This window comes from Triturus cristatus, chromosome 12 (assembly GCF_964204655.1).
Source record: "Triturus cristatus chromosome 12, aTriCri1.1, whole genome shotgun sequence".
NCBI lineage: Eukaryota > Metazoa > Chordata > Amphibia > Caudata > Salamandridae > Triturus > Triturus cristatus.
In genome coordinates, this window is record NC_140595.1 from 734,155,066 (window position 1) to 734,182,122 (window position 27,057).

Genomic DNA, 27,057 nt, shown 5'->3' on the forward strand with positions numbered 1-27,057 from the left:
TTCTTTAGGGTTGCTGGTTCCAATTAATTGTAGTTCTGGTCCAGATTTTATTCTACAGAAACAACATAGGCATGTATACTCAACTATTATTCAAACTTTCTGGATTATGACTTAACCTATAACTGGCAATGTTATTTTATAGTCAAAATTAAGTTAAGTACTCTATTCTATTCATACAGCAGTATGACAATTTATTCTTCACAGTTTATATATCTAAAAAATCATCTAAGTCTACCTTCATTTTATTTAAAGAGATATGAAGATCAGGGTTAGTATTCCCACAATTGTCCCACTTACCAGGTGTGAAGTTAAAAGAGCAAGCTATGAGGAAGAGTGTGACTGGCCAGGAAGCTGGCTATCTAAACAAGTTATCTGGTCCCTGTTGGACCATCGGGAAGCTGTGTACGTACAGGCACAAGCTCAGGATGGGCATTACTAGTCATGCAGTTACATTATGGTTGTCCGTGGGTGGGGGGGGAGGGGGAGTTATGGTTAAGAGCTCTGTGTTTATGTTATGTTATTTAATTTGCAGCAGGAAAACACAATGGGCGTAGAATGGAGGGATGGGCGACCACTGACGTCTAATCAGTACCACGATGGGGATGGATCTTAATGTCCTGACCTAGAGCATCAGATAGCTTGGTACATGCACCAAGAGATATAGAGTACTCACTTTTCTTTTCTAAAGTGGCATAAAGTCTCCATAGGATGCTCACAGGAAACACATCTTGAAGACCCTGGCGCCACCCTGATTGGCCAGAAAATCGCGAGGTCAGGTGTACCACTCCTCCTATTCTACTTACGCTAGAGGCACATTGATTTGGGTGGCACCTGGAATCCCCTTCTCTCTTACATATTTGGAAGCCGATGTGGGTGGTTGCTTTGTCTTACTCAGGGGTACGTTAGATGGTCGGGACTTAACTATACTAAACCCATACACCCCAAATACAGATGACCCCATGTTCTACCAAAATATATGTGACTTAATAGTGCATGACATAGATGTGCCCCTTCTATGGGTGGGTGATTTTAATTGTATACTGGATCCTAACCTGGACAGGTCATCACCTGAATAGGGCACAAAACCACAGATGACTAAAGTGTTAAGAGGGAAAATGCGAGATCTGGATGTACATGTAGACTAGGCCACCCAACGTAATAGGTATACACTTGCCATACAACTACACATAACACGCATAGCAGACAGGACAGGCTACTCATGGCAAGATTTCCAAGAATGGAAAATATTGGGGTGACGTACATGACACGTTTCTTGTCCAATAATACTCCAGTCAGTCGTGTTGTGAGAAAGGGTCGACCAGAGTAGGAATCCCAGTCCTGGAGGATGTCTGCTGACGTTTTGGAGGACCCAGCCGGGAGGGAGGCATTGTCGGTATATATGATGCTCAATTGGGGCACCACGACCAGCTGGGCCACGGAGTGGGAGTAATTGAAAGCGGTGATGAGGGGTACATGGATGGGGTTGATGTGCAGTGCCCGCAGACAGCTTCAGAGATAGCTCTGCGAGAAGGTGAAAGAATTGGCCAGACTGCAGGCGAATGGGCTCACACATCCGGATACCTTCCATCAGGAACAAACATTGCATAGACAATGTCAGGGACCGGCTAGATAAATATACACTTAAGCAGCATAGACAGCCCCTACAGAGATAAAGGGATAAATCAAGCCACCTATGGGCTTGGATACTATGGAAGGAGCACTCCCCACTGTAGCATCGTGCTACAAATAATAACAGACGCCCTTTGTGTTTCCCAGGAGCTTTATTATCCACTTCTTCTCTCTACCTCGTCCCTACTCTATCTGCCCTGTCCCCTCGTAACTCCTCCTCTTCCCCTGACCCTCGGGCTCCGCCCTCCCCAGCTACTAGACTGCTGGCTCTATTACATCTCCCCTTTTCTTCATGAAATAACAGAACAACAGTGCTCTAGTCCATCTCTTCAATGAGTCTCTTGGGTGGCTGAATATCTCGACGTGTCCACAACGATGTGATCCCAGCGAACACGCTTGGCACGGACTCACTCTGCTGACCTCTGCCCCCTGTATCACTAGGATCAGGTTCTTCAGGTGCTGAAGTGTCAGTCAGCCTCACCTCAGGCCTTTTTGTGTTTCGCAGATACCCCTTGACGTGAGATATGTTCCAGGGGATTCTGCACCGTTCGGATTCCGCCGTCAGCATCGTGTCTTTGTGCTGAATAGTTGCTAGTGGCTCGTCACGGACTTGAGTATTAGTTTTTTTCTGCTGCTCCTGGCTCGCACAGACATGATCACATTCATGCAAGGATGGAGACCTCGCCCTCCTCTTGGCCTTGGCATGCGGTTTCAGTCTATCCTTGTCAGGCTTGTCAGTCCCAGCTACTTCCTGGTGCATGCAATTTGGCGATACCGCTTGCAGAGCACTTTCCCTTCTCAGGGACCGATTTCCCACGGTCCGCCCTAGCATGAGGGTCGCAGGACATTGTCCGGTGGTTGAGTGGGGATTTGTCCTGTAGGCTCTGAGAGCTTCGTTCAGAGCTGCTTGCAGTTCTCCCCTCCCTGCGGTGACTTGCTGCAATGTCGTTTTGAGAGTAGTCACAAACCTTTCCATGGGACCATTCGCTTGTGGTCAGAGTGGTGAAACTGTTCGGTGCTCAAAGTCCATGTATTTCGCGAAAACACTGAACTCGTGACCATTGAATGGCGATCCCTTGTCAGTTTTGACTACCTTGGGAATACCCCATGTTACAAATATCTCGTATAGCACCTTGAGGGTGCAGGAAGCACTTGTAGACGGTGTTACTTGTGCAATGGGAAATTGTGAATATTCGTCAATGATGACGACCACATGTATTCCAGACTGCAGCGGTTCATGGAAGTCTAGGGTAACTTCTTGCCACGCTCCACTGGGTAGGGTGGTCATTTGTAGTGATGCCGGCGGATCGCTTTTGCTAGTCGATTGACAGGGGTGACAATCTTTCACGATGGTGTCTTTGGCGGTGACTTCCTGAATGGCGTCCATGTACTTCCCATCAATCAATTGTTTGGATCCTGACGACGGCAGAGGGTGGCGGGACAGGTAGTCAGTCGTGTTCGCCGCCTTCCCCGGTTTGGGAGGTGATTTGGGAGGCTTGCTGGCACAGTTCTTACTGTCACTGACTGTGAATAAGACTTCCACCAGATGAAGACGCTCCGCAGTGGGGAGGCTAAGTAAGCAGTCGGCTTCCGGCCCTTTGATGACGTGTATGACTGCCGGTATGGTGATGCCACCACGGGTGAGGATTGTGTGGAATTTACCCAGACAGGGGAGTGGTGTTTTGGACATCCACGTGAAAACACGGACCGGTGCGAAAGTTAGTGAGGGCTTCGGGACCATTTTCTCATATTCCGTGCTTGGAATATAGTTCAGCGAGGCTCCGCTATCCCATATGAATTTGGTGTCATGATTCCCCACTCTAATATTTAGGCGTGGATACTTCTTCAGTTGCTCAGGATCCGCAATCAGGTTTAAGTGTTCCACCGTGTAGGTCGAGTCTTTGGAGGAAGATGATCTCGAGTCCCACGATGGGGATCGGCGTCCCCAACGTGACCTGCATGATTCCCGGCTGGAATGTGATGAGCCGGAGGACCGCACAAGTTCTCCTTGAACCGCTCGTGCGTGATGTTTCCGTGTGTCTGAGCGGGACGACCTCGTCGGTTCACTCCGCCTGTGTCGGTGATAGTCCCCACACATTGTCTCGAAGTGATTGGACCGCCCACATTTCCTGCACCGTTGGCCCATGGCCGGACAGGTGTCCACATGGGGGTAGTCACGTCCACACCGGTAACATCTCTTCGTCCTTTCTGTCTTCCAATCTCTTCGCCTGAGCTCCTTTCTTCCATCCTCCGGACGCCGTTGGTGGGACGATGTGCTGGACCTCCAGTTGTTCTCCGGGGAGTATTTACTTCGGTCACTCGGGCGTGCCTGAACACGATGCGCTTGCTCATGGCTGACAACGTGACCTGTTTCAATGGTGGCAGCGTGTTCCTCCGCCTGATCGTAGATGCGAGTCATCTCCTCAATCTCGTCTAGATCATGAGGCTTCCTCAATAGCCGTCGCCGAAGTGTCTCTGAGTGGCAGCCTGTAATAATTTGCGATTTGATGGCCGCCTCCGGCGAGAATCTTTCGAACTCGCAGTATCTCGACAGCCGTCGCAGTCTCATGATGAACGCACACATCGCCTCCTCCTTTCCTTGGCGTGCTTGATGGAATGCATGGCGCTCGTAATCGACATTTCTTTTGTGAAGGAATTTTTTGTTCAGTGCGTTCCGCACATCGTCATATGTCTCTGTTTCAGCCGACGGAAGATCCTTTATTATTCTGCTTATTTCTCGGCCCGCGAGATTGCGAAGGGCAATGAGCTTCTCTTCGTCTTCCGTCACCTTGGATCCCTCAATGTAGTCCTCGAAATCCTCTAACCACTCCTGCCACTTGGGGCCCATGCTCCCTCCTGTGGTCACAGTCAGGCATTCCGGGGCTCGCAGGTGCGATCCTCCCGTCGCCATTGCGTCGTTGTCTCGTTTCCTTTCTTTTGTTACGACCTGCTTCTTGATGGGTGTTCACCAATGTTTGTTTATTTGCTCTTGCAAAGGCTTGTTTATTTCTGCTCACCAATGCTTGTTTAATTCTTCTTGCCAATGCTTGTTTGCTGGCACGTCCCAATGTTTGTTTGCTTGCGCTTGTTAATGCTTATTTCGCGCCCCTTCGCCAATGCTTGTTTATTTCCTTTTTGCCAATGCTTGATTGTTTGCACCTACCAGTGCTTCTTTGCTTGCACTTGTTAATGCTTCTTTTACATCCACTCGCCAATGCTTGTTTATTTCCTGTTGCCACTGCTTGCTTGCTTGCACATACCAGTGCTTGTTTATTTTGCACTTGACAGTGCTTATTTTACTGGGTGCCTGACTTCAAAATGGCAGCTCTTCAATATCCAAGGGAGTGTCCCGAAAGCTGCCTGATTTCAAGATGGCCGCCGTCCCTGCCCACACGCGCGAGGCTCTCTCCCGGCTTATTCAGTCTACCAAAAGTTGGACTCACCGGCGGGCATCTTCAGGGGGGCACCCTCCAGTCCCTGCTCATTCACGGCGGCGACAGCTACCAGGTGAGGTCGGGGTGGGCTCCCGCCTTGTTCTGCAGCTTCCCGCTCTTCTTGCGCGCCGACCCTGCCAAAGCTCACGCATCGGGCGTGAGATTAGCCGGCAGCGAGGGATTTTCAGTCTTCGTTTTTAGCGCGCTCAACAGCGCTTACAGGCAGGCTTTTGGAGACAGCGTCTCCAGCGTCAGGTACCTTCTTCTTCACTCTGGGGGCACGAGGCAGGGTCGGGGTAGGCTCCCGACTTCTGTAGTCACTGGTGGCATCCAGAGGTGCTCAATCGCCTCAGGCAGGTCCGGTTCTTCACCACGCTCCAGGGCTCTGTGACTGGTGTGGGTTTGCTCATCCCACCCTCGTCGCCAGTTGTAGCATCGTGCTACAAATAATAACAGACGCCCTTTGTGTTTCCCAGGAGCTTTATTATCCACTTCTTCTCTCTACCTCGTCCCTACTCTATCTGCCCTGTCCCCTCGTAACTCCTCCTCTTCCCCTGACCCTCGGGCTCCGCCCTCCCCAGCTACTAGACTGCTGGCTCTATTACACCCACTTCTGACCACACAGTTAGTATCCGTAGATGGTACCAAGATTGGTACAAGATCAGGTATAGTGGATGCATTTCAGCAACATTTGCAACGAGTATACACGGCGGACCCAGCTGTTACACCAGACTGATATGTTCAATTGCTAGAGGGCTTCTCCCGCCCAAGATTTGAGCCACTGAGTTTGGAGGCCCTAGATGCTCAATTGAGCTTGAAAAGAATTACGAGAGGTGTTGAAGGTGCTTCCGAGGACAAAGGCACCAGACGGGGATGGATTCCCATCCGAGTTTTATCTGGCTCCCTCGGCGACAGTGGCACTGAGACACTTGGAGGTCCTGACAGAGGCACGTCAGACTTGTGTGTTGCCTCCATCGATGAGGGAGGGGGAAATTTGTATGCTCCTTAAGCCAGGTGGTGATGAATCCAACCACGCTGCTTATAGGCCACTCACTATGATTAATACAGACATCAAAATATTGTGCAAATTGCTTGCCAATCGCTTAGCGCCACGCATGCCGCCGTTAGTACAGGAGGATCAATGTGGTTTTATTCCTGGTCGGCACACTGGCATGACCCTGCGACGATTAGCCCACATTCCCCATGAAGTAAAGCACAGAGATGAGGAATTAGCGCTGGTGTTGATTGACCTGGAAATGGCTTTGGATACAGTGGATTGGGATTATCTGTTGGAGATGCTGGAAGCCGTAGGAGTGGGCCCGCGGAGCCGGCGATGGGTTTGTTTACTCTACATGGAGCCTTGTGCTAAGGCGCGAGTTGGACAAAGTCGCTCAGGAATATGGCTAATGGGACGTGGTATGTGGCAGGGATGCCCTCTGTCGCCACTACTATTTGTTTTGACAATAGAACCCTTAGCAATATGGGTGCGTAAGACATTTGCAAAATGGGGCATCCGATTAGGGGGTACTACTCATGTGATCTTGTTGTATGCAGATGACGCTCTCTTTTATATAGCCTCACCACGTGTGTCCTTGCCTAAGCTGTTGAGACTCTTGGATGAATTCAGAGATTAGTCAGGACTTCGTCTCAACTGAGCCAAGTACATAATTTTCCTCTTAGCGAATTTAGCCGCCCTTCCGATGGACCGACTACAGCATCTTGGTTTGTGTTGGGAACTGGCACACTTCTGTTATTTACGCATACAAGTGGCACACACTGACACTCAGGTATTTTATTTAAATATGGGCCGAGTTTTTGACACGTTATGAAATTTGATTGCTTTCTGGAATATGTTTCCGCTCTCATTGATGGACAGACTTGCGGTTTCTAAGATGATGGTGCTACCCTGGTGCCTATACATCTTGCAGAACTCACTTTGCCCCATTACAAAGTCGGTCTTTAAACAATTGCAATCAGCACTTATTTAATTACTGTGGGCCGGCCACCGTAGTAGAGTGGCTCTAAGTACATTTACCCAGCGATACGAGGAGGGAGGACTCGAAGTCCCCATGACTTGACCTGTATTATTATGCAGCACACCTGCAACATGCGGCCCGGTGGCTCAACGAAGGCGATTATTGGGAAAAGCAGTGATTAGCAGGACTGGTAACAGTGGAACGCCTGCTCGTGGCCTTGATGGAGGGAATGGGAGTTGCCAGTGACCAACCATACATAGTGCGCCATACTGCACATATGTGGTAGCAGTACTTTGAGGAAGTGCTGTGACATGCCCCTTTTCATCGGGAAATCCCTATATGGATATTGGCACTTGTTAGACAAATGATGGACCATATGTTTTTCCAAGTGTGGCAGGAGGGTGGGTTTGCATTGCTGGGTGACCTGTATCCGGACGTATTCTTGATTACATATAAACCAAGGTCAGAGCCAATACTTACATTATGCAGATTTGACCGATTTTGCCAGGATGACCTGGCCCGAACACCCTGGTGCCCCACAGACCATGCATACGCTAGAAATACTACTGTCATGCGGCGCAGGTAGACATTTGATTATCCACCTGTATAGGGCTATGAGACGGTACTCATCTGGCCCATCACCCAGGGCTGGTGCAGCATGGGATGTGGACCTTGGACGTCCATTAGAGGACAGTACGTGGACTGCCATTGGTGAATTTACACGCACAGTGTCATGCAATGCCCATTTTAAACTGGTGCATTCTAACTTTCTACATCAGACACACATGACCCCAAATATGCTCCACCGAATAAACCCTATAAGATCTGAAGATTGTCCACAGTGTGGAGCCAGTATTGCTGATTTTTTACACTAAGCTTGGTGGTGTCCGTTGATACAGGGCTACTGGACGCAGGTGGTGTCTGAACTGCATAGGATCACACATATCCATATAGACAATACACTACTACACTGTTTACTAGACCCCATAAAAAAACCAAAAAAAAGTAAGATATTGTATAAACACTAACAGCTGACCTTGTTGTTAGCTCATCGTAGAGTAGCCATCACCTTTTTTGGGTCAGTGCGCTCCCACAGTAGAACATTGGCACCGAGATGTAGAAGAATGGACACTGGCCGAAGAGACCCACATGAAATTAAATAGGAGGGATGACAAACTGGTCAATGACCGTCAGCAATAGGCCATTGGTAGCGGTCCCACCAACCATCACGATGCGGATGGTTGGACCGCAGCTGGTGGGGGGACAGACCGCTGCCTCCGACGGGTTCAAGGAGCCCGTCGGGGCGTCGGTCGGAAACTAATCCCTACAATGGAGGCGTGCCTACCCAGGCACCACCACAGGGCTTAGGATGTCCTTTTCCCACAGTCTTTTCATGGCAGTTCCGCTGCCATGAAAAGGCTGTCAGAAAGGGACTTTGGGGGGACCCAAGCACTGACACAATCCCCGTAGGCCACTTCTAAGTGACCAGGGGGGCACATGTGGTGCCCCACCCCAAACATCCATGCACAGTGTGTCAGGCACCACATGGTGCCTGGCACACGATGCATGGATTTTTGAAAACATGCCTTTTGTTACTGCGGCTTGTGCTGCAGCCCTTTTCCAGCCCACAGCACAAATGCATGTTCCCGACCGCCTACACAGCGGTCGTATCAAAATATGGCGGATGGGACCATCAACTGCTTGTCGGGTGGCTTCACTCCTGCTGCGATGGCGGTCGGATGCTCGTCTGACTGCCATTGTAATGAGGACCTTAATTAGCACTACAGTACTGTACAGTACTGGTGGTGGGCGAATTCTGTGCACTTTTGATTAATGAGACAAAATACAAACCCCACGGCCACAGAAAGAGGAACCAACAGAATCCATTATTCTGCCCGTGCATGAAGTAAGTATTGAAACTGCGGGGAAACGATGCCTGGGCCGATTGTGCTCTCTGCCAGGATTGTGTCCTCCTACTATTAGCCTGAGCCGGCCGCCACCACAGAGGAGGGACTCTGAGTCCACAGAGGCATCATGTGCAGGGACTGCACGCTCCAAAGCTCAGCTTCACTGTAACTTTGGCCTCGGTCTTCCGTTCCATGCTGGCTGCACAAGCATAAAAGAACAATTACTCCTGATAATTGCTGACTAAATACCCATTTTCTGATTGATTTGAACGAAGCAAAACTGGAACCAATGGGATTACTCCCTGCTTTTCTCATACCCAAATTGTGTAATCTGAGGCAAATATTTATTTTACCACATTCTCCTTCAAATACTTGACTTCAGAATATGTTGTGTTTAAATTAGCAGTCTGTAACATTATTCTATCCGTAATAATCTGTGCCACATGACAACTAAATCACCTCTTAGTCCACTAATGGAAATGCCACCAGGGTGGGGCAAGAACCGTTCTAAGACCTTGCTTATAACTATTTCTTCTAATAAATAGCTCTCAGTGCACTGATAAAATGTGCTATAATCATGGCAAGTCTTCGGCATGTTAAAGATACACAGGGGCATATTTACAAGCCCCTATTGCCACCACAACGTCACCTTCAGTGACGTTGTGATGGCGATAGGGGCCTCACCTTATTTAGAAGGCAGCATTAAGCCACTTAACGTGGCTTAATGCTGCCTTGTAAATAAGACACACTTTTACACTGTGTTTAGCGTGAAAGGGGTGGGCAGTGGGTGTTGCGGCCGGCGTTCTACTGCAACGCCCATTGATTTTTACACTGCCCCCTATTTACAAAGGCAGCGTAAATAGGAGACAGCAACAACATTAAGTCCAGGGAAAAGCTGGTTTTAAACAGGCAAAACGAGAAGAAATGCTTTGTTTCTCCTCATTTTTACTGAAACAGCAATTTGCCATTTTATAACGTATATGTAGGAAGGTCCCCCATCCTGTACATAAACAATTATTTAAAAAAAATGCCGCCTTGCAACTTCCATGTGTGCTGCATTAAGCAGCGCACATAGCAGTTACAAAACGGCATTTAAAGATTGTTTATGTGCAGGAAGGGGGACCTTCCTGCTCATAAACATTCTTCTCCCCAACGCAGACACCTTTACACTATGGTGCAAGGGTGCCTGCGTTGGCACTAGGCTGCTGAACTCAGCACCAGCACTAGGGGAAACGCAGGGGTGCGCCGCATTCTTGTGAATACTGCGCGTCCCTGCGTTTTCAGAATGGAGAAGCGTGGTGTCAGCAATGTTTGCTTAACGCCACGCTTCCCTACTCTGCAGTAAATATGCCCCACAGTTTTTAGACTTTTGAAGAGTCTTTATCATATTTTAACTGAGATTCTATGTTTTACTTGGAAACATTTTTAGGGCTGGTCTCTGGCACGGGCTATAAGAGCCAAGCCAGGCTCTTGTCTCAACTCTCTCGATTAATTTGTTGTCTCGCTCACCTCTAAACCACATCGCATCGCTAAACGTCATGTGCAATGAGGATCAGAGTTTTACAATGTGCTCGGTGCCCGCAGGTGTGCCTGGATGTCTACATAATTGGTGTGCACACGGATTGGCATATATAAATCAACATAGGAGGTTCTCTGCATGGGTGCTCCTATTTTTTTTAGTTTGCTATTGGCTCAGTATATTTGGATTTATACGCATATGCACATATTGAATCCATATACTGACTTTGTATGCAAGTCCCACTGGGATCTAAGATTTCTGCCTCACCATTTTTAAATGCCCCACCATTCTAAATCCACCAGCCGCCACTGCACACTCGGCTCTGCCCTCCACAGTGTACAGCATTGAACAAGGGATCCGTCCTGTGTGATCTTTAACTCAGTTCATTTTGAGTGACTGCACAAAGAGAAAGTTCCTTTCTCTTAAATTACAAAGCTGGTTCAAAGTGTTCTTTTATTTTTTATTTACTTTATAGTAGCTTTAGGCACAGCCTATTTATTTTGCCTGCGCTTCTTTTTAAATTGTAAATTATATAGTATTTAAATGACATTGTAATATTGTAGCTGCCTGCGATTTGAGTGCTTGTTTAGCTGGCACAAAATGTTGTTTAATGGAAAGTCTTGTGGTTTATAAAACATTCCTAGTAAAACAGCAGTATCAGTGAATGTTTTTAAAGTTTCCATTTTTATTGCTATCTTAAGGTGGCTATGTTTAGGTCGCTATATATTTTCTTTTTTTCCTTTTTAGTTTGTCTCATATGGATGCAAAACAAATAATATAAAGTAACAATTGCACTAGCTTGCTCAGGAAAGACCCAATGGCTTTGTCAGTGCTTGCTTTTTCCTGTAAGCACCTGGCAATTGCCAAGTTCATTTTTCTATTGCTCCCTGACGTTCTCTGTGACTTTTAAATATTCTTTTTCTCTGAGTAGCTGCGCCCTCCTGGTGAGCTACTTGCTTTACCGTATGTTACTCCCTGCCAACCTGCAATTTTTTTTAAATATGTTTTTTAATGTGAGGGCCTGATAGCTACACATGGCTGACAGGCTGCTCGCTTCATTCTCTTTCCACTCCTGTGTGCTACATATATAGTTTTAATTTACTGTTCTAAAATTGCAATTGGCCATGTTTAAACAGTAAATTATAAGTACCCAACAGTGTGTCATGACAAATGCACATACCTGCATCACAACACATGTACGCGCATGCATCATGGTACATGCACTGGTAGCTATCTTAGAATCACTTTTCTTTAGCCGAAAACCATTCCAAAATGGCCATCTATGCAGTCGCCTCCATTGTCTTGCACTGGCGGCCATTTTGGATCTATTTCAGGCCAATGAAAACAAGCATTGGATAATTGCTTGCAGTTTTAAAGGTGAGACCTACTAGCTTTGTCAATTCTTGTTTGAACATAACATTTACGTTTTTTGAACTAAGCTTATTAACATTTCAGTTATCTTTGGTGACTGCCAAGGGGATAGTTCATAAGAAAATATAAGGTATTGTGTATATTTTAGGGGTAAACTTTCCTTGAGGAGGTTTGCAACCTGAACCCCTCAATCCCTTCTAATTCAAGTAGGTTTTCCATGCGACCTATGTTTATGGATAGCTGGGCAGGAGCCTGTGGTAAGGATCTACGTATTACTTAAAAATGGCTGTTTACAGTCCTTCTTGTGTCCCTGCAGGTAAAGGTGATGTTGGGGTGAAGATCTCTGCTACAGAAGCGAACAGCTTCCTGGGTGTACCGACAGGGCACATCCGGGTCAGACGGAATGGAAAGTGGTACCACACAATGCCTGATTTTCCTGCCTACTACCAGTACTACAACAGCATTGGGCACTACGAAGGGGTGAGTACCCAGGGCTGTACACCCATCCCCATACTACGTCACAAACTCTGAACATGTGACGCATCATTACGATGATATGATTCTTAATCCACTGCTCTCGTCTGTTTCCAAAGGCTCTCAAATGCTGGGCCATGAGAGATCTCAGTCACTCAGATGAAGCACCTGGTTCACACCCCTTTGCTCTTGGAGGAAGTGTGACCCACTCCCAGAAATGGACGAGTCTTGCCTGAGTTGGCATGAAAGTAACTTGCAGAAATCAATGTGAATCAGTCCAAAAGAAATGTATTGAAAGAGGGAAGATTTTGGAATCCTTTAGTAAAGAGCAAGGGAAATATGTTTTGTATGGGGACTAACTTCTGAAAGTTCCCTAACTTCTCTAGAGTGGGTGCTTCATGAGCAGTTATAAACAATGAATTTCTCCCATGGACCATCTTTGAGCAGAAAGGAATACACCCCCCAAATATTAGAAAACAATACATATGCAATGGCAGCATTTGTTTCCCTTTGTTTTCATCTTTTGGTGTAACAGATAAAACCAACTGGAAAATGAAAATTGTGTTAAAAATAAAAGGAGTGGAATTACAGGCTAAATACTTTATTTTCCTCCCCATTAAAAGAGAAAAATCGAAGTGAACTATCTCATTTCACGTGCACACTCTTGGAGAGAGAAAACACTGCTATCGCTTCAAGGCAGCTATAGAGCATCACGGCTTGAGAATCAATGCAGCATACTGAAGGTTGCTTCTTCTGATTTTTCCCATCTGACCATTTGTTATGTGTGGATAAGGGGGTTCTTCAAGGCTTGGAGACTCTGGTGAGTAGTGCAAACAGCCGTGGTTGGAGGGTGCCTAATTTCCCAGGTTTAGTGCAGCAAAGGGGTCATGGAGAATCCGCCCTCTAACCTATGTCCTTCTGGGCTCCTCCCGGATACCTCATAGAAGTTCCTCATATCTTTACCAACATTTCATAAGGTTTGCAATGTAGGAAGAGGCCCATGGTCCCAGTCCACCCTCTAACTAGGTCTTTGAAATTAGACGAAAACTCCTGTATGTAAAGAAGAATCTTGATGTCAAGAGGGAAGTCAACATTGAGAAGGTCATTAAGGCCTCAACGTACTCAAGGTCCTTGATATCAGGAATTCCACTATGTCGAGGAATGTCCTTCATCTGAAACATCATCTCTACATCAACAAGGTCCCAATTTTAAGAAGGTTTTAATGTTGATAGAACCATAGTTGTGGCCCACAGTTGTGAAAGCATAGCCAATGGAAGCCCAGGTTTGTGGTCCTTCACACCAGAACCTCGGCTTCTATTGGAATTCTCTAGGGCACATTATCAAGCCCCTTATTGCCGCTTTAGCGGCTGTTTCCTGCCGCCAAAGCGGCACTAATGTTATCGCCGTTCATGATAATATGGCCCCAAATGTTCAGGTGATGCCATTAAAATTCGAGAATTATTGGCTTTGCCACTCGGGGTTTCATGTGGTGTCGCGGAAACAGAGTGCTTCACAAGGGGAAATTGTCCCATATAAAGGAAATAAATAAGACAAATATGCAAATTTACAGTACCCCTCCCTACCCGTGAAATGATAATTTATTCTCTCCATACACAGTGCTTATTTGTATAAGTAGGTATCACAAAAAGTGGTCCATGGCGTAGTGGAAAAGTGTGTGCAGGAATCTGAAGTAAAGTAGGCATACTTGTGAAACTGAAGTAGGATTTTGGCACGGTGACACTTGGGTGGTTTTAGCGCCGGGGGGAAGTTTAGCGTTGAATAGTGACACTTTCGGCCTGGTGATCGGGCCAGGGTTTGGTCTATGGTTTTGGTTTGTGACATATTTGTAATAAAGGTCTTTTCTTCCCACCTCAGGCACGCTCCTGTCAGTGTCAGCCAGTGGGGCCCTTCTTTCCTGGGTTCTTGCATGTTTACCAGCGGCTTCTCTGAAGCCGCAGCAAGTCTGTCTACTCCCAGGACCGCCTAGTCACCTCGGAGGTCAGGGCAGGACAGCCGCGCCTCTCTCAGGCATGACGGCCCGCCGAGTGCCAAGACTCCGGTCAGGAAGCTCTGAGCTCAGGCAAGTGCCAAGACTCGGGCCAGAAAGCACAGAACGGCGGCTAGTGCCAAGACTCATGCCAGGTAGCGCAGAGCAGGGGCTAGTGCCAAGACTCTGACCAGGAAGCACGGGCAGTGGTCCCGCAGCCCCTTGGCAGACGCTGTCCCGTCTGAGAACCAAGGCTTTTTCCTGCAGGCGATGGGCTTCCACCCGCAGCTTCGTGGCGCTGTAAGCAACCGCTGTTAAAGTCAGCATGCCTGGATTCTTGTTGGGGGCAGTGCTTTGTAATATGTGCCTGCCTTTATTTGCGTTGCCCCCAGCAGTTTTAAAACAAATCCCATTATTGGCAACACAACTATGGAAGCTGAAAGAGGAGGACCTTATTGGCCATTCTGCATCCAGTGTGTTAAGCGTCACCCTCCCCAAAGGGCCTTTAAGCAGCAGGAAAAGTCTGTTGACTCTGTGAGGGGTGAAATTACCGGCAGATGAGCCCATGACTAGGGCAAGAATGGGAGAGACGCCGGGGAATGGGTGGAACAAACATAGGGAGGCTCGCAGCTCAGTTCTGCCCAGAGCACATAGTGAATAATTTCTCTCGGCGAATTATGGTTTTGGTCTAATGTGCCTCACAAGGAAGAGATGTGTTTCCTGAGAACTGCGTATCATTGTTGTCGAATTATAGAATGAAGCGGGCACCGTAAATTGCCACAGCCCATGAAGCGGGCGCCGTGGTGAAGTGTTGGTATTAAAAAAAAAAATGCGAACTGAGAAAGCCCTACAGCGCAATAGAACTGTAGTTGGTCGGTGCTGCTTCCGATAAAAACGGAAGTGATGCATCGGACCAGCAACCAATAGGGAGGCCGGAAAATCACAGTAACGCTAAATAAGCCAATTGCAAGCAGGAGGCAAGCAGCAGGCGGGATTACCCTCGATATATGGATTACTGGATGTCTCGGAGAGACAGCGCATGCGCGCTGCCTACGCGAGACCTAAAAATGGACCACCCACTCGGACTTGCAGATGGCAGCCTCAAGTCTAGGGCTCTATCGTCTTTCAGCAGAAGGCCTTTAATGACATGCCAAAAGGCACAGGATTCCCCAGTCGAACTGGCTTCAATCAGGGCATCCAATGCCATAACCTTTAGGTCTTTCTTCCTGGCTATCAACGCTAAACTATACTCACAAACTGTACTCACACCATCGCGCTCTTACTTCCCGGAGACAGCGAGGGGTCTTCTGTACGGCAACCATAGGAGACCATAAGAGACTTGTGGGAAGTAGAGCAGCCCGGACTACCAGTACTGGAAGGGGGATCTAATTAAGCCCTCTATAAAACACCAAGATATATTTTGAAAAGCTGCCTTAAGATCAGCATCGTTAGGGGCGTCATCCAGACAAATGTCAAAAGCGCTCTTATGAGCGGTAACAAATTTCTCTAAACATTTATTAGGGTTAATCAAAGACCAGTGTAGGGAGACAACATTACAAGTAGCTGATATAGCGTAGTCAATATATCTTTCTACAGAAAAAAGGTATCTGACCCCACTTGAGCGTAACAATAATACTCTGTGGATAATGAGTGCTCGTCGAGATGGTATGAGTAGTGAAGTCTGATCTAAAAAGTACCAAATCTAAGGGAGGAAAGAATATAGTCAGTGGTATTGCAGACATATTTGATAATGATCGATCCAGTTTCCTTTATAATAAATAGGGTGTGAACCTGAAAGAACTTGAGTCAAAGTATGATCTTGCTTTTTCAAGTGAAGTATGTACTTCCCCTGTTTCTTTCAGCCCTACTTTCACTCGCTGGGGGCATAACACTGTTATTGATTATATTGTTTGCCATTTCTTCCAGATTGAGAAGCTTCTCGTCGATTTTCGTTTTGCCGAAGCTGGAATTGTTTTAAAAAGTAGTTTTTATGTACTTTGATAAATGTGACTTTAATATGTGCATAGTTTTTTCATTGTACATTTAACCTCCGTGTTTTCAGAATCAAAGGATTTTTTTTCTTCATCCCCGGGCATATATCTTATCTCCTTCTATTGTCCTACGAGTTGTCACTCCCAGTGGGCTTCACTTTGGTTTCTGACATGTAAGCTCTATGGTCTTAAATCCTAACACAGCATCAACCCAGGGTTAGATCAGGACTGGGCTGCACCTGTTCCCCTTTGCCTTCTTAGGCTTAGTCCTGAGCTAGACATGTTTCTCCCCGGTTGTCTGTCAATATTCCTCTCTATACTTCTGCCCCACCGGGCACTTTTTTCCTCATTTACAGTATGAAGTTAATTCTGAGTACAGACTAAAGGGTACACAGGCATTTAGAATGGTCAGAGGGTACAAATGCCAGTGACAGAATGTTTTTTCTATGTGTGAGGCTGAATGCTTAGGAAAATAGTGTCTATTCATTTTTATACTGTGTTAAAGGGAGAAAATGAAAACAACTGAGTAATAAGGGTAGATCCCATGTAAATCCCCTTTATGTATTATGTATTGTCTAACCCCTTTTGGTTTACTAGCATTTTTCTTGTACTATTCAGATATGTCATCTAACAAAAGATGCAAATACAGATGGAAAATATTGCCTTTGAAAGGGAATTGTTTTTTCGGTTTTAATAAATGAAGATATGTATTTCTTACTGTGAAAATGGTCTTATGTGGCTGCTATTCCTCCCATGCTTAATCCTTATGAGAAGTGATCAAAGTCATGGGAAAGCGGTGCAGTTGGCAGTGAGATATCTCTGCCTCTGGGGCTTAAACTGGACCCTTAGTAATTGCATTGTCTGGGAATAGTTTTGTTGTCTGCAGCCCAAGCCTGTGAGATAGATCTGTGTAACCTGACCAGCTGTCTTTTCTGAGTCCTGTGCCAGTAAAATCTGTGTAGCCAATGGACAGTTGGCTTATCTGAGGACTAAGGGCCTAATTTATAGTTAAATGTAGGAGTACAGTCGGTGAGGGTGGAAAAGAACATTACCTTCGCCACCCTGACGGACAACCGCTAAATTAAGAGATGGCCACCAGCCCAGCAGTCATCTCCGAACATTGGAAGGAACAGCTGTGGCGGTGGCTCCATGCAATGTGCAAAATATTTCACCATCCATTCACCAATCTGATACAAACTTTTTGTTTTTCAGAAACAAACTCCCAAAGCAAGTTTGTCTTTGAAACATTCAAAAAAGAATCACTTCCACACCATCAGAGTTTTCTTTCATAGTGTGGGGGTCATTATTTTTTTTTCTTGTCCCCCCTCCGATAGGGTTTTCCTAGCAGTGACAGACAAGAAAAAAAGGCATTACACCCTCCACCCTAAATATGCCAGACAGCGTAATGTGCTTCCTCCAAAGGCGCTCAGTCCCTCAGGCTGTCGCAGGAAGTCTTCCATCAATGGAGCCAATGGGGTTTCATTGAAGGAATGCGTAAGGTCCCTAAATAAGGCTGCAACCAAGGGCTCGGCAGGCAGGGTCCTCTGTTGCATTTGCAATGGAATAACCTGTCCGCCAACCTCTAAATCGGACCATTAACCTGTTATATCTGTGTCACCTGAGTGATGGTCCTGATGTCCTAGTCCTGCTCCTGTTACGTTCTGTGTAGCCTGAGGGATAGCTCTGCTGTCTGAGGCGTGAGCTCAGTGTAACCTAAAAGAGAGCTCTGCTCTATGATGCTTGAGTTGTGCCTGTAGTCTGTGTAACAAGGAGCAGAGCTTTGCTGCCTGCAGCCTGACTTTCTAAAGTGGGGGTAACCTGAGGGGTGAATGCATGAGCCTGTATGATCTGTTTCCCCGAAAGGAAAGTTCTTCTATATGAGGTCCAAAGAGGGCCTGTGGCATTGGTGTAATCTGACTGGTATCTCTGCTATGTAAGACCTTAACCTTTGTGATGTCACTTAGCTCTGACGTGCCAGAACTGAGCGACCGTAATCTGAAGGATCGGGAAGTTCTCTAACGCGTCATATGGGTAAAATATTGCGTGCCTTTAGGAATAGAGCTGCAGCCAGTGGTCTGTAAGACGTTAAACTTTTAATGAAACTGCATGCTATACTTTGGTATTCAATGGTTGGTGATAGAATCCTGGTTGTTCAGTTCCTGTGCTTTGGTTGGACATGGAGAGGGCCTTTTTGGAGCTGACAATCTTGGAATGATCGGTGTGGTATTTTTGTGTCTCCTGCAGGTGCTGGAGATAGAAAGGATCCACCAGACCTACCTTCACATGCGTCAGCTTGAGCAGGTCTATGGCAAGGATGCACCCTACTACCAAAACACAATAGGCGTAGGAACAGCCACGCAGGAGGAGAAAGGCCCGACCAAAACTGCTGCTGCCTGTGACCCCAACAATGACAAAAGCTGCCCAATCCACGGTGCCCCGCCAAGGGCCGAGAAGGGACCTCCACGCTCCCACAAGCGCCCTGATTGTGACCCCAGAGATCCCCAGTGCAGGCACCTACCTTGGAACAAGGGTCGGGGCCGTCTGTGTGACCCCTACCAGGAGCCCAGCTGCAGGCCAGTGCCACGCCGTCGAGAGCCTGGCCTGAAACGCCCTGGGCGTCCACCTTTCAAGGTCATGGAGTATGACTGTGACCCCATCTATGACATCAAATGCCCACAATCCATGAAGGGTGTCCATGGCCGGCTTCAGCCTCACAGGCACCGTGCTAAAGACTCTAACGGCTCAGCCCCTTACCGCCGAGGACCAAGAAAGGGGCGGCGGAGAGACAAGTTTAAGGCTAACTCCAAACCGAACCTGCGGCACATCTAACAAGGATGAGTGGCCAAGGGAAGAGCAGCCATGCCCTTTGGGTAGTCATGACATTTGCAGTTGACTTTCTCAGACCTGGTGATTTTTTACAATCCATTGCGATGGGACCCTGGGGCAGAGAATTTGAGACATTCTTTTTTGCCAAGGACTTAATTTCGATTTTGGTGGGAATGGCTCAGGATGCTTGGTTTCTGGTGGGGTGGTGGTATAGGCTGGGATGTGCATCATTATCCTGGAGGCACTGCTTGCTCAAGAGGAAGATACATCTTTGATTCCTGAGAACACTGGTCAATCTGGAAACAGCAACCCCTTTGCACAGTCCACACTCGTGCCATGGAGGCGGAGGGCTTCGAGGCCAAGGCCAGCCTGTAGTTATCTTTCGCCCCTCTAAACACTCTTCATAGATGCAGGCTGGAAGGAACAATTCATTATGGAGATCCCCATGACTCCTCTTTTTAACTTCTTTCCAGCATTAACGAAGACTACTGGCCTGAAGTGCTCTAAAACCCATGATTTGCCACAAAGTCCCAGAATCTCATTAGGGGAACCCATGCTGAGGGCGTTCCTTCGCCTACCTTGCCGCCAAGTCCTGCAACGACCTCCCCCTTCACCCACGCACCTGTCCTTCACTTGAAGAATTCAGAAAGAGGCTCACGGCATGGCTCTTCCATCACGGACATTAGGACCCAACGCCTGGCTCCCTCCAGGGTGACCAGTCGCGCGTTATAAGAACTCTTCCATTGATTAATTCATTGGTTTTGTATAATGAAGTCCTCTTTAGATCATTGTTTATGGTACAATATGCTTTAGCTTACACAGTATTGTAAAATGATGAGCAAATGTTTGAAGTATAGTCTAATAATAATTTTAAAATGCAATGAAATTGAAAGTGTCCTTTACAGTGAGAAAACACTCTTAAAAGTTTTATCAAACTTCCTCAGGAAAATCCACTTCCCCAATATCCTACACACCTGCGCTCAGTTGCACCTCCTCGTTGCAACTGCGAGTCGCGAGTCACCTTTGTCTTGAAATCGATATGGGGCGACCATGTTGCAACCGTTAATATTGAATTGCTATTTTGTGTGCATTAGGTGCATTCATGCAACAAGGCTTGTTGCTGGTGCACTTTGGTGCATTAGGTACAGTGTCCATCCCAGAGTTCTGGTGACTGGCCATGCATTCGTGCAGCATGCGCGGAAGGCATTTTATGGTGCGGGTTTTGGGATTTGGGGCCTAGAATGCGACTTTATGATGAGACGCAATAGTGTGGAATTTTATAACATGTCTACGTGCCAGGGGATGAGATGCTTCCGAAATATACTTGTCTGCAGGTGAATCCACTTGTCCCTTTTCTTGCCATCCACTGAGGTGACACAATATAGAAGTTTTCTCATTATGTTAGATTATGCTCATATTATATGACATTCTTATAATGTTATGTCAGGGTTTGAATTCTAGCCAGGCTCTGCTTTCCCCACATTTCTGCGCATCTATGGACAGGGGATTGAAGTGGTTTGCAATGCTGTGTGTCTGCGCACACCCACCAAATTGCATGTAAAGGGGTATTCACCTACTTTGCTCCAGTCTTTTTCTAAACTAAAAAAGACTGGAAATGTACTCCTGACAAGGGCAGAAGTAAAACTTTTTCCTGGGTGGAAAAAAGGGAGTGTTAAAAAAAACAAGTGGATTTGCAATAGCTCAGCACATTTCCGCATGATCAAATATAATATAACATGTTTATCTGTGAAGCGCATGTTCACCCTAGGGTCTCTTGGAACTGGAATAACATGTTAAGTGTTAGCCAACTCAATGGTACTCACTTGATTGACCTCGGAAGGATGAATTGCTGAGCAGACCTCTGGGATTCAAACCTATGACCATGCATATTTGCGCCTGCAAAATTGGAATCAACAATGCTTGCTAAGGAGCATGAGTCACAGTCATACTTTGATAAACTTTTGCAAATTCATGAAAATCAAAAAGCTGCACCAATGAAAGTATATATAGAAGTGGGTGAAATGTTGTGCCTTTCCTTAAAAATGTGGCCCCTAACCTGTTTTCTTGTTGCTCATTTTGGCTTTACCCTGATCCTCTCTCTTTTTTTTAATATTGCCATGCGCCAAACACATTTTACTCAAACGCCTCAGAAAATTGGTTTCTGAAGTTCAGTTCAGCAAAACACTTTTTTTCCAGTGTTTTATATTTACATTTTATTTAGAAAGCAAATATTTTCAGGATTCTGCAAATAGTCAGGGAACATTCTGTGAGCATTTTAAGTGCCTCAAATTGATACATTTTGCAAAGGCGGTTGTGCTTTTTACTGGACTGCCAGTAATGCAAACTGGTCCAGGGAGGACCTGTCTTGGCAGTTCGGGCTGGACTGTTCCCATGAGGAGCAGGGTCAAGACTGATTTGCATATCTGACCAACACACAAGGTAGTGGTGGATATTGAGTCGCACAATCACATAAACAATTAAGTCAGATGATAAGGCATTTCGATATAGTACATACACTTAGTTACGGAACAAATATTTTATAGGTGCCAACTCGAGGTCAGATATCCCACTACCAAGGATATCAGTCAAACAGGTCATACATGGCCCGTAGCACAAACACACAAAGAAACCCCGGCACTCTAATCAAGTATAACCAAACACAATTGTGGAAATTAATCTCATGAACTGCAAGCACCAAGTAATGTAGAGAGATAACCTCTTGATATAGAAAATGTTACGAAACGTACAAGTATATGCTGTAAACACAGATTTAATAATTGTTAGACACAAAGCGATTTATCTAACATGTTACATCCCATGTCAGATGATGTTAATATACACATTTCATTTTGTGCAATTCTTGTAGACACAGATCTTGACACGTAGAACGTCGTATCAGAAACAGCCAACGCGCGTTTCGTCACCACCGTGACTTCCTCAAGGCTTTAATTCCGGTGCTCAGAATATGATAGGGATGGCTACAATATGCCTGGTCCCCTGGGTCCTCCGAAGTCCTAAGAATTCTTTTAGGGAATCCGGATATCCAATTTCACATAAATTGTTAGGGAAGTATATCAAAGCTTATTCAGCGGTATTCGGATGGTAGAAAGGGCTATGGTGTGCTGGGTCACCTAAATCCTCCAAAATCCTGGAGAGTTACAGAGTCCAGTAATTAGTTTCATACATGGTTGAACGAGTAGCGAAGAAGAAATCCTGCTTGCGAGAAATGCTGATTCTCTGCAGTCTCAAATCCAATGGTAATGGATATCCATACATGTATCCCCAAAAAAGTATATATGACAATTTCTGCACGCTCATAGGCTCCGCTATCGTCAAATATCCAATCTGTTCAGAATTTCAAGGAACCATGATAAGATCCTCCGATCTGCAATACGTAACGTCCCGAGATTCCTGCCGTCCGTGGGCTTCCTACTGTAGGAAGCCCACGGACGGCAGGAATGTATGGATATCCATTACCATTGGATGAAATGTGTATATTAACATCATCTGACATGGGATGTAACATGTTAGATAAATCGCTTTGTGTCTAACAATGATTAAATCTGTGTTTACAACTGATTTGCATATGGCTGGGTCTGAACTGGGGTGGCATGGTGAGCAAAAGAACAATGGATTTAACCCAGATCTCTTGACTGGGAGTGAGTGTTTGATTTGTTCAGCATTCCATCCATCATTTGTGTGTCTTTCGCAGTAATGCGAACTGAGCTCACAATATTTCCATACAGCTCTGGCCCAATAAATAGCGGCTTTGCATTCATCAATCATATATGCAAGTTTGAACCATTTACCCAATAAATGCAAATCTTGCCTTAGTGGCAGACACTCCTTTCACAGATTAGTAAAAAAGGTAAACTTGAAATCTTCAAGCCTTTGACCCCAAACAATATGTCCTGGGAGTTCGGCAACAGGATTTTCTATGCCGCCAGTCGTGTAGATTCTGGCGATGTGCCTGCCGCAGCCTGCACTTGAGATTGGTGGTAATGATGTTGCGCAATGTGATTGGAGGGATTTGGCTGACTTACTGGTCAATAGCTGGCGTGGTTGGCCCAAGGTTTTCCAGAAGCAGTGGCTGTATGGTCACATATTATCCCCAGGGGAGCTTGGAGAGGGGGTAATCTGTTGGGGCGGTTCATAAGTTGGTTACGTGTTTGAACAGTTGACTTTTACGATTGCTCAAGGCAGGGTGTCTGAGGTCCATTCCACACCTTTGCCTTAAAGGTGAAAAGCTTTTTGATCCAGATGGTGTACATGTGTCTTAGATTGGTAATTAGGTGTCTGCTCATGTCTTGTTTTCCTTTGCAGCTCAGTTCATGGCATCGTTTTGGGGAGAGGCCCTTTGGTATGCAAACCCGCTGTCTTGTGGCATGGTGGGCTTATGATTGGCAGTGAGTATTTAGAGCACCTTCGCTACTCGCATCACATTTGTTTTGCATGATAGGCTATTTTCATCTGAGGCCTCAAAAGGGGCGTATGGGAGCCTTAAGGCTGTTTTTTACTTCTGTTTGGTTGTGAGCGCCATTGTTTAGGACCTTTGGGAAAGCCGGAAATGCGGTTTGGACCGACTGGCATCTCTTTCCTGGAAGCCAGGGGAGCCTACACAGTTGGTTTACCTCTGACATGGTTATTTTGCATTCTCATCTGAGCGGGATGGTCACTCGCTTTTTTAGGAGGAGGGGGATTGTTAGGGGGGGAGGGGTTACACTTTTAATGGGGGTGAATGTGTGATTTGTTCTGCATTCCGTCCATCATTTGTGTGTCTTTTACACTTTTAATGGGGGCAGTAGTGAAACTTCTCTGCCGGGCTTCTGCGCTTTCAATAGAGCGGTACTGGGATTCTCTTCAGGGCTCTTACGCTTTTAATGGGGTGGTACTGGGAGTTCTCTTCAGGGCTCTTACGCTTTTAATGGGTCAGTACTGGAAGTTCTCTTCAGGGCTCTTACGCTTTTAATGGGTCAGTACTGGGAGTTCTCTTCAGGGCTTTTACGCTTTTAATGGGTCAGTACTGGGAGTTCTCTGTTGGCTGCTACACTTTTACGGGGCCAGTACTGAGAGGTCTCTGCATGGCTGCTGCACTTTTAATGGGTCAGTACTGGGAGTTCTCTGCAAGGCTGCTGCACTTTTAATGGGACACTATATGGAGTTAGTTCTCAGCAGGGCTGCTGCGCTTTTAATGGGACACTATATGGAGTTAGTTCTCTGCAGGGCTGCTGCACTTTTAATGGGTCAGTAATGGGTGTTCTCTGCAAGGCTGCTGCACTTTTAATGGGTCAGTACCCGGAGTTCTCTGCAGGGCTGCTGCACTTTTAATGCGGTAGTACTGGGAATTCTCTGCAGGGCTGCTGCACTTTTAATGTGGTAGTACTGGGAATTCTCTGTAGGGCTGCAGCACTTTAAATATGGTTAGTACTAGTCATTTGCAGCGCTGCTCCTCTTAATGAGGGCGGTGCTTGGAGCTCTCTGCAGGGCTACTGCACTTTTAATGCGGTAGTAATGGGAATTCTCTGCAGGGCTGCTGCACTTTTAATGTGGTAGTACTGGGAATTCTCTGTAGGGCTGCAGCACTTTAAATATGGTTAGTACTAGTCATTTGCAGCGCTGCTCCTCTTAATGAGGGCGGTGCTTGGAGCTCTCTGCAGGGCTACTGCACTTTTAATAGGGTGGTACTGGAAGTTCTTTGTGGGCTGCTGCACTTTTAATGAGCAGTACTGGGAGTTCTCTGTTGGCTGCTGCACTTTTAATAGGGTAGTACTGGAAGTTCTTTGTGGGCTGCTGCACTTTTAATGAGCAGTACTGGGAGTTCTCTGTTGGCTGCTGCACTTTTAATATGGTAGTACTGAGAGTTCTCTGTAGGGCTGCTGCACTTAAAATATGGTTAGTACTGGGAGTCATTTTCAGCGCTGCTCCTCTTAATGAGGGCGGTGCTGGGAGCTCTCTGCAGGGCTACTGCACTTTTAATAGAGCTGTACTGGGAGTTCTCTTCAGGGCTCTTACTCTTTTTAATGGGTTGGTACTGGGAGTTCTCTGCGGGGCTGCAACAATTTTGATGCAGGCAGTACTGGGAGCTCTTTGGGGGGTTGCTGCACTTTTAATTGTGTACACAGGCCGTTCTGTGCAGGGCTGATACACGTTTAATAGGGTTAGTAGTGGGAGTTATTTGCAGGGCTGCTTCTCTTATAATGGAGGCAGTATTGGGAGCTCAGTGCGGGGCTTGCATTTAACGGTGGCACGAGTTGCACTTGTCTTCAAGGCTGATTAGCTTTTAATGTGGCAGTACTGGGAGGTCTCTGCATGGCTGCTGCACTTTTAAGGGGTCAGTACTGGGAGGTCTCTGCATGGCTGCTGCACTTTTAAGGGGTCAGTACTGGGAGGTCTCTGCATGGCTGCCGCACTTTTAAGGGGTCAGTACTGGGGGGTCTCTGCCTGGCTGCTGCATTTTTAAGGGGTCAATACTGGAAGTTCTCTACAAGGTTACTGTACTTTTAATGGGTGCGGTGTTAGAAGTCTCTGCAGCGTTGCTGCACTTTTAATGGGTGCGGTGTTAGAAGTCTCTGCAGAGGCTTGGGCTCCAGTAGGTGTACCAGAGTGTGGTTTTCAACGTACAAGTGTACGAGATCTCCACACCCCCTCCGTTGACCATGAGGCATATTGGTGCTTCTTGAAATATATTGCCAGACGTATACTTACGTATGTATTAATTATAACGCATGCCTTTTAGTTGCAGCGTCTCACATTTTTCACCTTAATCAGGTCTACTAGGAGTGTTTTTTTACACTGGGCTGGTCCCGGTGTAGTCCTGAAGAAGAGCTGGGGGAAGCTCGAAACTAGTTGACCATATGCTAGGTACACCTATCCATTATAGTTAGGGCCTTTAGCATATTACCCCGTTTTTAACCAATTAGCTAGGAGCAAGAATAAAATGTATTTGGCCCACTAGTTGATTATTTTAAATTCACCTTGTCCCACTCCATTTCACTACACTTGCACTACACATAATCTGTACCTTTTGAGTGCTCCTACGTAATCCGCAAGTTGCAGCACGCCTCAGCCCGTAGAGGACTGAGAGGACCCCAATGATGAAGCATGTCACCGTGGGGAAACCCTGGTGAGTGAGGGGACTCAAGAAAGGAGAAGTCTTGCCCCTTTCTTCCTTGTCGGGTGACCTTCGGAATCCAATTGATTTCTGACACCCTTAGGTTAGGTTCTTTTAACCTGATCAGTCAGGTTGTTTATGATATATGTTAAGCTGGAGGGTGAACCTAACCTTTAAACCTCTATTTCCCCCCCCCTTTTTTGACAACCAGTACTGGGAGTTCTCTGTAGGGCTGCTGCACTTTAAATATGGTTAGTACTGGGAGTCATTTGCAGCACTGCTCCTCTTAATGTGGGTGGTGCTTGGCGCTCTCTGCAGGGCTACTGCACTTTTAATAGGGTAGTACTGGCAGCTCTCTGCAACCAAGGCTGGTGCACATTTAATGGGACACTACAGGGCGTTCTCTTTTAATAGTGGCATGGGTTGCGCTTGTCTGCAGGGCACTTTTAATGGGCACTATATGGAGTTAGTTCTCTGCAGGGCTGCTGCGCTTTTAATGGGGCACTATATGGAGTTAATTCTCTACAGGGATGTTGCGCTTTTAATGTGGCACTATATGGAGTTAGTTCTCTGCAGGGCTGCTGCGTGTTTAATGGGGCACTATATGGAGTTAGTTCTCTGCAGGCCTGCTGCGCTTTTAATTGGCACTATATGGAGTTAGTTCTCTGCAGGGCTGCTGCGTTTTAATGGGACACCATATGGAGTTAGTTCTCTTCAGGGCTGCTGCGCTTTTAATGGGGCACTATATGGAGTTAGTTCTCTGCAGGGCTGCTACGCTTTTAATGGGACACTATATGGAGTTAGTTCTCTGCAGGGCTGCTGCGTTTTTAAT

The 27,057-nt window shown here is 46.5% G+C and overlaps 1 protein-coding gene across 1 annotated transcript; it reads left to right on the forward strand.

Moving 5' to 3' along the window:
* Positions 1 to 12,161: 12,161 nt before the first annotated feature.
* On the forward strand, positions 12,162 to 19,926 carry LOC146782620 (uncharacterized). Its single transcript, XM_085638405.1, has 2 exons — positions 12,162 to 12,316; positions 18,533 to 19,926. The coding sequence occupies exons 1-2, from the start codon at positions 12,260 to 12,262 to the stop codon at positions 19,115 to 19,117; spliced, it is 642 nt and encodes a 213-aa protein (XP_085494531.1). The 5' UTR covers positions 12,162 to 12,259; the 3' UTR covers positions 19,118 to 19,926.
* Positions 19,927 to 27,057: the final 7,131 nt, after the last annotated feature.